The sequence below is a fragment of the Tripterygium wilfordii genome, chromosome 16 (genome assembly GCF_013401445.1).
Source record: "Tripterygium wilfordii isolate XIE 37 chromosome 16, ASM1340144v1, whole genome shotgun sequence".
NCBI classification, from domain to species: domain Eukaryota; kingdom Viridiplantae; phylum Streptophyta; class Magnoliopsida; order Celastrales; family Celastraceae; genus Tripterygium; species Tripterygium wilfordii.
In genome coordinates, this window is record NC_052247.1 from 4,925,485 (window position 1) to 4,937,408 (window position 11,924).

General features: G+C 37.0%; 1 protein-coding gene across 1 annotated transcript; it reads left to right on the forward strand.

Annotated features, from left to right (window-relative positions):
* The first annotated feature begins 9,597 nt into the window (after positions 1 to 9,597).
* Positions 9,598 to 11,632, forward strand: LOC119980215 (U-box domain-containing protein 38-like). The gene has a single exon (XM_038822829.1). It carries the CDS (start codon positions 9,750 to 9,752, stop codon positions 11,385 to 11,387), a length of 1,638 nt encoding a protein of 545 aa, XP_038678757.1. The 5' UTR covers positions 9,598 to 9,749; the 3' UTR covers positions 11,388 to 11,632.
* Positions 11,633 to 11,924: the final 292 nt, after the last annotated feature.

Sequence of the window (11,924 nt, forward strand, 5' to 3'; positions counted from 1 at the left end):
TGTTTGTTTCTTCTTCGTCTCAACTACTCGTTCCGTAGGAGAGAAACATTTCCATTGTTTCAAATTTGGAGATGACATCGACACGTGATAGTAATCAACATCAACGGATGTAAAATAGTAAAAATACCATAGACTCCTCGTGCAATAACATATGCCTAGAAGTGCAATGGGAGACGGCCCGGCCCGCCTCGGCCCGGCCAACGGGGTGGCCCGCATGTTTTATGGGTCGACCCGTCTTTCAGGATTTGCGGGTCGGCCAACTAATTTTCGCCAAGGGTCATGCTAAGCGGGCCAGACCAAGCATTTTTTTTTTTAAAGTCTAATAATAGGGGAAATTCCATACCGGTACTTATAAGGAGATTTTTGGACATCTAGGTCTACTCAAAAAACATATGGATATATAAGTACTTATGAAAATGTCAATTACATCACTACCCTCGCTATATATCAATTCATGTTACTTTTTGAAATTGTAACATGAAAGAAAAAGTATCAAATCCAAACGATTTCGGCGATGGCTTGCTACACCACCAACGCCGTTAGACTCCCCTCACTAAGATGCACAATGTTCAGTCAGATTCCGTTCAAAATGGCCACCGGAAAAGAAGACCCGAAGTTGGCCCGTTTCGTACGCGTAATGTTACTGTTTCAAATTGAAACATAGATATTAAAAAGTTCATCTACGTTAAATAATGTTAATATTTTGATTGTATAGTTTTACAGTTTCAAAACATAGAGAATTAAAATAAAAAAAAAAGTCAAATTATTTGATTGTATGAAGTTACATTTTCAAAACAGTAATATTGAAATTGTAACTATACAATCTCATGTCTGCACGACATCAGTTCCTGTTATTGTTTGAAACTATAACATGAAAGAAAAAGTCTCAAATCCGGATGATTTTGACTACGATTCGCTACACCACCACCGCCGTTAGACTCCCCTCATTGACATGCACAATGTCCAGTCAGATTCCATCCAAAACGGACACCGGAAAGGAAGATCCGAAGTTGACCCATTTTGTTCACACAAATGTTACTATTTCAAACTGTAACATAAACATTAAAAAATTCATCTACGTCAAATAATGTTAATATCTTGATTGTATAGTTTTACAGTTTCAAAAATAGAGATTTCAAAAAATAAGTCAAATTATTTGATTAAATAATGTTACATTTTGAAGAATAAGAAGACAAAGAAGATGATGGTGGAGGTGCGACGATAGTGGAGGATCAACGATGGAGATAGACGATGACGGTGGTGGAGGAGCGATGGTGGCAGTGGTGGAGGCGGAGGTGGCGGTGGTGAAAATTGAGCGGAGATTTCTTAGATCCATGTATTCTAAGGTCTTTGATAAAAAATAAAAAATAAAAAGTAGGTTTATGCCTATTGAAGAATAAAACAAATATGAGAATATGAAATTATTAATTTTTTAAGAGATGCACCTATGTGAAAAATAGGTACTTATGTGAAAAATGTATTTTCAAGTAGATCTATGTGTTCATAAATTGTGAAAGTGGTACTTATATGACATATGCTATTAATAAAACTTAACAGAGTCAAAGAGACCAAGTTAGTCTCTCATCTCTGTGAATCTCTCTCTTCGTTTGTAGAGAGAGAAAGCTTGGAGGGATGGAGGGATTTGCTCGTGTTAGAGAGAGATTGTTGGAGAAGATTAGAAAAGGAACACTATTATGTGTGTGGTTGCCCAAGCGAGTAATGGGGCAATCTTTGTCAAATGCAATGGAGATGCCTTCGTGCGTTGATTGACTCTTGCCCTTGTTTAACTCTTGCCCTTGTTGAACTCTCTTCTATATGCATACATCATGTTGAGGACCATTTAATCTAAATAAAAAAAAGGACTTTCATAACAACATTTCTCTTAATTACGCAAAATATACATTTCTTGCACACAATCTGGTGGATTCACTTAGGGTTGTTATGGTAACGGTAAATTATTCATTGGTATACCGTTATCGACACATTGGTTATCGAAAATCACAGAATATTGGTATATCGTTATCAATACTTCGATATGATAAATTAACCATTGAATTTGGTACCGATAATGGTAAGCAAAGTTCAAAATCGATAAATTTCCCGATTATCGACATATATATTATATATATATTATATATATATTAATATTATTTTTAATTTTAATTTTAATTTTAATTAATTATGACCCTTGGATTGTCAACTCTGGACCCTTGATGATTCTTAGGGTTTCATTTTAGTTCAATTTTTCTTTCTCACAAACACCTCTCTTGCCTCTCCCATCAACGCAACTCACCACCACCAGGTCTGCCCTCTACACGCGATCTCGTTCTCTCGTCTCTGGTCTGTTCTCTCTTCACATTTTCTTCCGCCTAACTCCACCTTATGTGACGCTCTCACTCTTTCAGTCTCTCTGGTCTCTCATCTCTTCCACATCGACACCTCCATCATTTCTTTACTTTTTCTAATTTTGATTTTAGATCGAGAGTTTGAGCTCTACTGAGCTCCATTAGATCCACTATTTATGTCAATTTAAGGACTGGATCACGATGAATCTCTTTGTTTCTCTCGCTATGGAGATAAAGATTAGCCAGATCTACCAAGACTAGTTTCTTTGTTTTTCTTCATGCTTGCTCCTTTAGCTGACGTCAGGTTAAAATTATGACTTGCCAATTTGGTTCCCTCTTTGAGATTCTGCAGAGCACTAAGCAAAGCCTCCAAGTTAGAGTTCATGCAATTTTATACTCTATTAAGTTGTTGTAACTTTAAAGATCTTGCATTTCCTTGCGTGTATGGATCAATTGGTTTGGAAGAGGTGCTTGTGTAGATTTTGTCTTTTTAAGTAATGGTTCAAAGGAACTTACAACAAGAGTAATATTTTTCATTTTTTCTTTATTTTTTTCCTGCAAGAGACAAGTCTGTAACAAGTTTTCAAAATTGGTAAATTTACCAATTATTGGTCTACCATTACCGATAGAGTCGGTATACCGATGGTCGGTAACTGTAGCGGTAGCGTTTTTTGAGTTATCGAAGGAATTGGTATGGTAACAGTATTTAGTATTTGGTAACGGTAACCATATCAATAACAACCCTAGATTCACTAGTCATTCATAATGAATAATTTGTTGATGCATAATATAATCTGATGGAAATTCTCTTATGCGGACACCCACAAGTTATATTAACTTACGCACACTTTTTGAGGGTGTAGATAAGTGAAATGATAAGTGACGACCATTGCTTTGGGTATCACATATTTCAAATCAATGGTGAGATTGATTGCATAAATTAATATAATTTGTGGGTGTCCGTATAAGAGAATTATTGACTAAATATATTATTATACAACCATACTCATATTCTTAATTGGAAGAGAACATTGGTATCTAATATCATATCATCATACAGAACCAAGGCCGCTCCATGCACAAGAGAGTGGGGTCAATTGACCCCATTTTTTTTTCATATGTACTTATGTAGCAAAATTAAATTTTGACCACACAAAATTTGTCTTAATATTTAATTGGACTAGAAGAAATCTAAAAAGTCCAAATAAAATTGACTCAGCCTTGTAATTATATTTAAAGGTCCAACAAAATTACTAAAGACACGTAACTAGGTGAGTAGGTTCCAACAAAAAGATTCATATTTCATAATAGAGTCCTTATAAAAAGACCCAATAATCCATTTTTAAAAAATAAAAAATCGTCGAAAATATTTCTAAATCAACTTTCAATTACTACTTACCTCTCCCCCATTCCATACACACAATTAATTATTGGAGTTACCCATGGCGATGGCTCCAAAGATATTTTTTTTACATGAGAGTCGAACCTAAGACCTCTTACAATATACAATATACTCCTCTGAAATTTTCAATTAGACAAATTGAGCTTATTTTCATGGTTTTCTTGGAGGGAAAATTTAAAGTGCTAGATTTTGTTGAGCCCAATGCCTTTGTGGGCCTTTTATTGGAGTCATTATACTTGTATATTTGTATTGGGCTCATTGATTGTTACATTTAGCCCAAAGTCTTCGTGTTCGTGGGCTTATTATGATGAGGACTATTTACACTCCCGAGCTAACTAAGTACACCCAAAACCAAAAAAAAACCTTCATCTAATAACACTCCACTTGACACTACCACATCTCATTTCCCTCATTCTTCCATTGTCTCTCCTTCTTCCCTTCACTCTCCTTCTTCCCTTACAAAGCCAAATCCTCACTCCCCAAAACTGACGAAGTCTTCCACGGCGTCTTCGCCGGAGTAATGCAAAATCGAAAGGGCTTCAACTCTCCACTATTGCAATCTTGCTTGGACTTCCTTTTTCAACTGCTGTTCATTTGCCTTGAGAAGTCTTCTGAGTTACAACATCAAGTCAAGATTTTGTTGGAGTGATAGAATGAAAGTTATGTACCTCTGCAATATCAGTTTCGATGGTGGGTTAATGATTAGAGTTGAAGGGTTAATAGATCAGTGGAGTTTTGAAGTTGAAGATGCCTAGTACTTGGCAACTGCCACCAATGGAGGACGAGAAATAGGTTGTGAAGGATAAAGATGAAGAGACGCAGATTCAGGAGAAGAGCAACAAAGTGTCCGATTTGATTTCGTTGCTTGAGCTGAAGCTATATAAGGATGCTTGAGAATTTAGGGTTTAGATGAAGAAGATGAATAGTATTTATTTTTATATTATATCTATAGCATGTCACCTCATCACATTATTAAGGCTTAAAAGCTAGTCAATATATTTTGTGAATAAACAAACCAGCATCATGATTTCTTTGTGAATTATGATTACTCAACTTGAAACAATTTAACCCTATTCCATTTGTTCCATTGTCTTTGAATAAAAGTTAGTCAATAGTCTCACTCACTCAAACATTGTGAATTTGAACACGAAAATTTTAAAAAAAAAACACATTTCAACAAGTTGAAGAGTTCATTGAGGAGAGGGACATGTGACATATCTTGATGAGGGTGTATTTGGTAGGATATAAACTTATAATTATCATAACAAGTTTTTTGAGTTCTATTTCAAGAGATCTAACTTGGCCACAAACTCTAAGGCTGTATTTGGTGGGACATTTTATGGGGCAGACCCGCTTGTATTTCATGGGGTGGGCCCACCCCACCAAATGTGAAAAAAAGCTGAACAATACCGCTCAAAAAAACAAGATCTGAATTGGAATTTGTTTCAAAGCGGACAATTCACTCTGTAAAGATGTAGTTTTTTTTTGACATGAGTCGCACGCCTTTTATATTTAACTAGTGTTTGGACCGTGCGAGATGCATGTTCCCAGCGTTCCCATGTTCACCTTGAGGAAAGATCATGACTTGGGAATTCCCACCACAATTGTAACACCCGGAAAATTTTACCAAGTATGTTAACGAACTTTGTACTCATATGGGTTATTATAGTGGTCCACGTTTAATTTTTTTTTTTTAAGGGAAATAACAAATTTCTCTAACTAGTGCCATACAAATGAGTAAGAAAATATAGGTTGGAATTATGATTAGCAAAACTAATCAAGCGTTGTATATGTTAAATTAAGAAGTCCATATTGAGCCATGAAGGCATAGGATATATATATATATATATATATATATATATACACACGTCAGGAATTCTCTTATGTGGATCAAAAAGTGTGGACCAACTTTGTGGACCAAAATCTAATGGTTGTAATAAAGCACAACATAAGTGGGGGTCATACATTTATTATGGGAACCATCACATCTATGGTTGAAAAACAAGTCCACAAAGTTGGTCCACACTTTTGGTCCACATAGGAGAATTTCCGATATATACATATATATATATATATATGAAAATTCTCAAGTGAGGGATCCCTCACTTTATTTAAAATGAGGGATCCATCTAACACCATTCATTTGGTGTAAGTGTGGTCCCCACACGTAATGGGGCTCGCGCATAAATGGTGTTAGATGGATCCCGCACGTTAAATAAAGTGCGGGATCCCTCACCTGAGAAGTCCTCTATATATATATATATATATATATATATATATATATATATATATATATATAGATAATATTCGTGGTGTAAATTAAAGTTAAAAGGAAAAGATCAAGTTAAATGAATGGGTAAGTTTTGCCGTGTTTATTGAATGAGTGAATGAATGACATGATTACTTGTGCATGAGAGGACACTTGTCTAGCAAGGGGGAAATAAGGTGTTAATATTGAAAAGTTATGGCATGGGAGGGACTATCTAGCAAGGAGGAAATGAGGTGTTAATATACAGTTGTAAGAAATATGGTTGTTAATATAAAGAGAGGAGAGTTGGTTAAGTAAAGAAAATTCACTCGGCAAGAGAAGTAAACCGAGAGAGAAAGCGAGTAGAAGCTAAACTGAGAGAGAGAGAGTGGAAGCCGTAGGAAGAAGGAGGTTTCAAGATCAAATAAGAGTTAACATTAAGGTAAGACTTGTGTGAAATTATTTTGAGTGAAATAGAAATTTTTGTAGAAATCCCTCTAATGATTAGGGATTTATTCTCTGGGTGATTACTAAATTGTCATGCATAAGTAGAAAACAGTATATATACTACCATATTTGAGTGAAACTAAAAATAAATATTTGGCTAGGAACCGAGGACGTCGGACCGAGTCTCGTATACAATAAAAAGAAAGGGAAGGCACTCACTGAAAATTGAAAGTATCGACAAAGGTGAGGGTTGCTACTGCTAATACATTTAAAATGTTTTGATATGATAAACAATGAAAATGTTTTGATGTGATATGCAATTTATTTGATAAGATATATTCTTTATCAATGAAGAAATTGTTTATTTGCGATAAATACATTTTATATGTGTTTGAAAGCCGAATAATGATTTGCCATGAATTTTGAAAAAAGATACCTATTTACATTTATTGTAAATTGAAAACTGAGTTATCTTGGAAGACAATTATGTGATGAATGAGAATTGGCTATAAAGTTTCGAAAAAGGAATTTTACATTTGAGATTATGCAAATTGGTACATGTTAATAAAATTCCTGCTAAAATGCAACTTGATACAAATGTTCACATGATTTCAAACAACCTGTGCTGAATTCCTTGAATATGTGGAAATGGAAGAATATGATTATTTTGTTTGTTTGTGCACATGGTCGCCCCAACCTTGGTCCGGTTGTGGTTTCTGCTAACTAGCCCCAAGGTGTGACTAGAGTGTGTGGTCGGAGAGATTTTACTCCCACACTATGTAATTGATTTATTGCCAAGATCTTTCCGATGGGAAAGCATACTGGTGGGTACCCCACATACTAACCGGAATGACGAATCTAGAGAAAACTGTAAAGTGGGGATGCTGGAATCCATTGAATGGATTTATAATTTGGAATGTCAGACAGGGATGATTCGTGTTGAAATATGAGTTCTATGAATTTATAATTATTACCTTCAAAGGAAATTTAAACTCTGTGTTGTGATCTCGTCTACATTCTATACAAAATTTTATTTTATGTTTGCTCAAATGATTTTGATAAATGTTTGAACTTGACTATGATTGGTTACGTTTAGCTTGGCTAACCCTCCTGCATGTTTTTCATATATGTAGATTAACGGGAGCTAAGTTGGGAAAGAATCATGCTAAATAAAGATCGAGGTAGTGTAATAGATCTAGAGCTATGTAAATATATGCAAGGAATCTTGTATCAAGTACTTAAGCGTGTATTTAACTATGTTAAAATTATGGAGTATGTTTGCAATACAAGACACTTTAATGTATTGAAGTTAGATAATGATATTCCGATAATAAGGCTTATGGTACGCTATTTGCAGAGGACCCGGGTAACTGGGAATATGTGAATAGTTATCATGCCGTGTAATTACCCCTGGTGAAATTTTGGGGTGTTACAACAATGGTCATTACCAGGAGGAAGCTACGGTTATAAAGAGTTATGACTCAGTAACCTTAGCAATAAGTAAGAGGATAGTTCCCCACAACCCCCCATGACATAACACGTCTAGATCGTGTCAGGGAAACAAGAGTTGAAGATTGCCATGACCAACATGAAAGGAAGAAGAAGCGAGATTTACACTCGCCCCGCGTTAAACACAGACTCTGTGTCTACAATACTTTACTACTTTCTTAGGCAATGACTATGGTCAACTATCTTTACAATTATAATGGCTCAGGTCAACTAGTTCCATATATTAGCCCTTTACATTTCAAACCTTAGTGGTTGTAGCCTTCGCAATTATATTTATGTTTTAGCTTGTAAAGCATGCCTAAAACATTCCAGGATGCATTCTAACACTGTGTTGTTTTTCATTTCATTTCAATAGGAGTTCTTTCATTACGACATTAGCCTTCTGTCTCCTTTTTTTTCGCTCGACACTTATCAAAATTTTAAATCTTTTTCCCTGAAGGCAACCTCAAACCAGTAGCCTTTTATTCTCAAGCTGTACACAACTTGTTTGGTAATAGGTCAGATTTGAAAACCCCATATCAGAATCTTTGGACTGAAAGCAAGTCCTGGCACACCGAAACACATTACACATACATGATCCATAACTCAACACTTCTCTATCCCCAACACTTAGAATTTGGATATCTCATATCCAGCGCAGAAGATAGCGAACATGTTTTTGGCACACTTGGTGGGACGATCTGTGTCAAGCATTTGTAGTCATGACAAAGAGAATCGCAAAAGTAGCAATAAGTGAAATGATTGGAGATCCGTCTTCACCTCTTTCATTAAGGGAGTGACATAACATTTTTCAGTTTTAAAATCAAAAACACACATAAAATATTTTCAGAAAAATTCATTGTAACAATTGAAAATTATGAGTTTTCCAGAAATTCGATATTTGTTCGGAGTCTTAATTCTTTATAATTTTCCTTCCATGGTTTTACAGCAATATAACATGAGGTTTTTTTTTTTTTTTCTTTCTATTTATTATTCATCCGCAAGACCCAAAAATGAAATTACCATAAGTATAATTCGAAGTTGCAAAGGAAAGCAACATGTCTTATTCTGTCTTATTCGAGGAGGAAATTAATAATAATAGGGATATATATCATGAGTCCCCTTATTTTATTCACAAAGGTCCCCCTAACCGTAAACCTTGCTTCATTTAACAGTTTGTTCTCCCCCCTAATTAAGTAGGAAAGCAAAAGCACAACTTAAATAAATGTCTCATACTCTTTTTTTTTTTAATTTTTATTCATGCTGTTTTGGACAAGATTATAGAAAATACGTCTTTTTTGAACATTCGATATGAGTTTAAACGCGGATCGTCAATCTCATGCATACATAAATTTTTAATATGATGATGAGATAAATTGGATCAAAACCAAACACGATATAACATGAATATTTCATCCAATGAGAATCAATGGAAGTCACAATTTTTCGAAACCACTATAGTGGACCACTGTTTAGAAACTAACATATAGTAAATCGAATTACCAAAAATGAAAAATCTTCATTACAAAAATAGTTTTAAAAATATCTTTGTTGTTTTTTTAAGCAAAAGAAAGATAAAATATGATAGAAGAAAAGTAAATTAATAAATAAAAATAATAATGGTACCAAAATCCCCTCACCTGCTTTTTCTTCTCCGTAACAGAACAGAACAAAAGACGCAGTCAACTATGTATACACTGGCAGCAAGACTAATTCTTCTCCTCCTGCTCTACAAAACCTTACGAGCCTCTCATGCCCATCTCCAGATTCTCCCCACACACGCACAGTTGACTCTTGAAATCCACAATACTACTCAACTATGGGCGGCCATGGCCGACACAGGTGGAAAATCTCTTTCTACCGCCGCTCTTCTACTTCTTCTTCTTCACCAAAACCCGACCAGGATGAGCCTCCTAAAGAGTACTGTTGTCCAATTTCTGGTTCTCTGATGACCGACCCCCTCGTTGTTTCTTCAGGCCAAACCTTCGAGGCAGTCTCTGTACAGGTCTGTCGAGATTTGGGGCTTTTACCCGTTCTCGAGGACGGGTCCCGACCCGATTTCACTACCGTCATCCCCAATTTGGCTATCAAAACTAGCATCGGTCGGTGGTGCGCAAATCACGGTATTGAGCACCCACGTCCACCTGAGTATAGCTCCGTGGAGAAGCTTGTTCGTGCTTCCGTGCCTTCTTCGTCTCTCGATTCGTCTAATCCTGAAATTAGGGTTTCGGAGAGAGAGTTGCTTGCTGGTGTGGCTGAGAATCCGCCGGTATTGTTCTCGCACGCCGCGACAGAGTTGGCTCACCGGGTCAATCACTTCCACTGCAGTTCCTCCGAGGAGTCCGTAATTGTTACGACGGCGAGTCCGCCCACACCGTTGCCGCTGACGACTCGACCCGCGTGCTACTCTTCATCGTCTTCGTCTGAAATCGCGGAACTCGAAAACGCTAACAATTCGTTTTCTTCGTTATCGCCTGAAGAAGAGGAAATTGTGGCGAGACTAAAAGACCCTGAAGTTCACGAACAAGAGCAGGCAGCTATTTCGCTAAGAAAGCTCACAAGGACTAAAGAAGAAAGTAGAGTCTCTCTTTGTAGTCCTAGATTACTATTGTCTTTAAGGTCGTTAATGGTGTCGCGGTATTGTGTGGTGCAAACTAACGCTCTGGCTTCTCTGGTGAATCTCTCACTAGAAAAACCAAATAAGGTGAAGATTTTACGGGCAGGATTTGTTCCGCTGCTGATTGATGTTTTGAAGGGTGGTTCTAGTGAAGCACAGGAGCACGCTGCTGGTGCCCTCTTTAGCTTGGCGTTGGAGGATGACAACAAGATGGCGATTGGTGTCCTGGGTGCTTTACAGCCATTGATGCACGCCCTGAGATTTGATAGTGAGCGAACTCGGCAGGATTCAGCTCTTGCTTTGTACCACTTGACTCTGATTCAAAGCAATCGAGTCAAGCTAGTGAAACTTGGGGTTGTGTCTAGGTTGTTAAGCATGGTGAATTCCGGTGACTTGGCCAGCCGGGTTCTGCTAATTTTGTGCAATGTGGCTGCTTGCATGGAGGGTAGATCAGCAATGCTTGATGCGAATGCGGTGGCAATATTGGTGGGGGTATTGAGAGATGGGGAAGCAGAATCAGAGGCTGTTCTGGAGAATTGTGTTGCAGCATTGTTTGCTCTTAGTCATGGGAGCTTGAGGTTCAAGGGGTTGGCTAAGGAGGCAAGGGCTGTGGAAGTGTTGAGAGAGATTGAAGAGAGAGGGAGCGGGAGGGCGAGGGAGAAAGCAAAGAGGATATTACAGGTGATGAAGGGGAGAGGAGAGGAGGAGGAGGAGGAGGAGGAGAAGAAGAAGAAAGGCTTGGATTGGGAGGAGGTTCTGGAGTCAGGTGTAGTGAGTCGAACTCGTCAACTGCGAATTGGTGGGGGAAATATCAATGGTCCAAACACTACAAAATTTTGATTGTAAACTCTGTAATTATTAATAGGTTTGATAGGTTACTTGTTGATTAGTTGGGAGAGTTGGACATTGCATTTGCAAACTCTGGTTTGGGATTGTTTTGTGTATGAGAGCTAATGTTGGGTGATGTATGACTGGGGAGTAGGGAATGTTTTATTTTTCTTTGTGGATATATTTTTTTTTAATTTCTTTTAGGTTATTCGAATAATCTGGTGTTGCATGATTTATTGGATTATTTGTCTGTTTTACCTTTGGGAACTTGAAATGTGGACGGTCACTTACAATCATATGCCATACTACTATAATGCCAAGGAAAAAAACAGAAAAAAAAAAAGAAAAAAAAACCCTGCTCTAGAGAGAACAATCCAGGAAAAAACTCGCTCTAATGTAACAACATTTTATTCATCAGCAAATCTATGAGGCCACTAGCATGTTAACAAAAAATCAAAGAACCCTCCATGAGGTCACTTTACACCCTTCACAAAATGACATAAAAAAACCAGCACTTTCACACCACTTAATGAAAAATGGGACAATTAT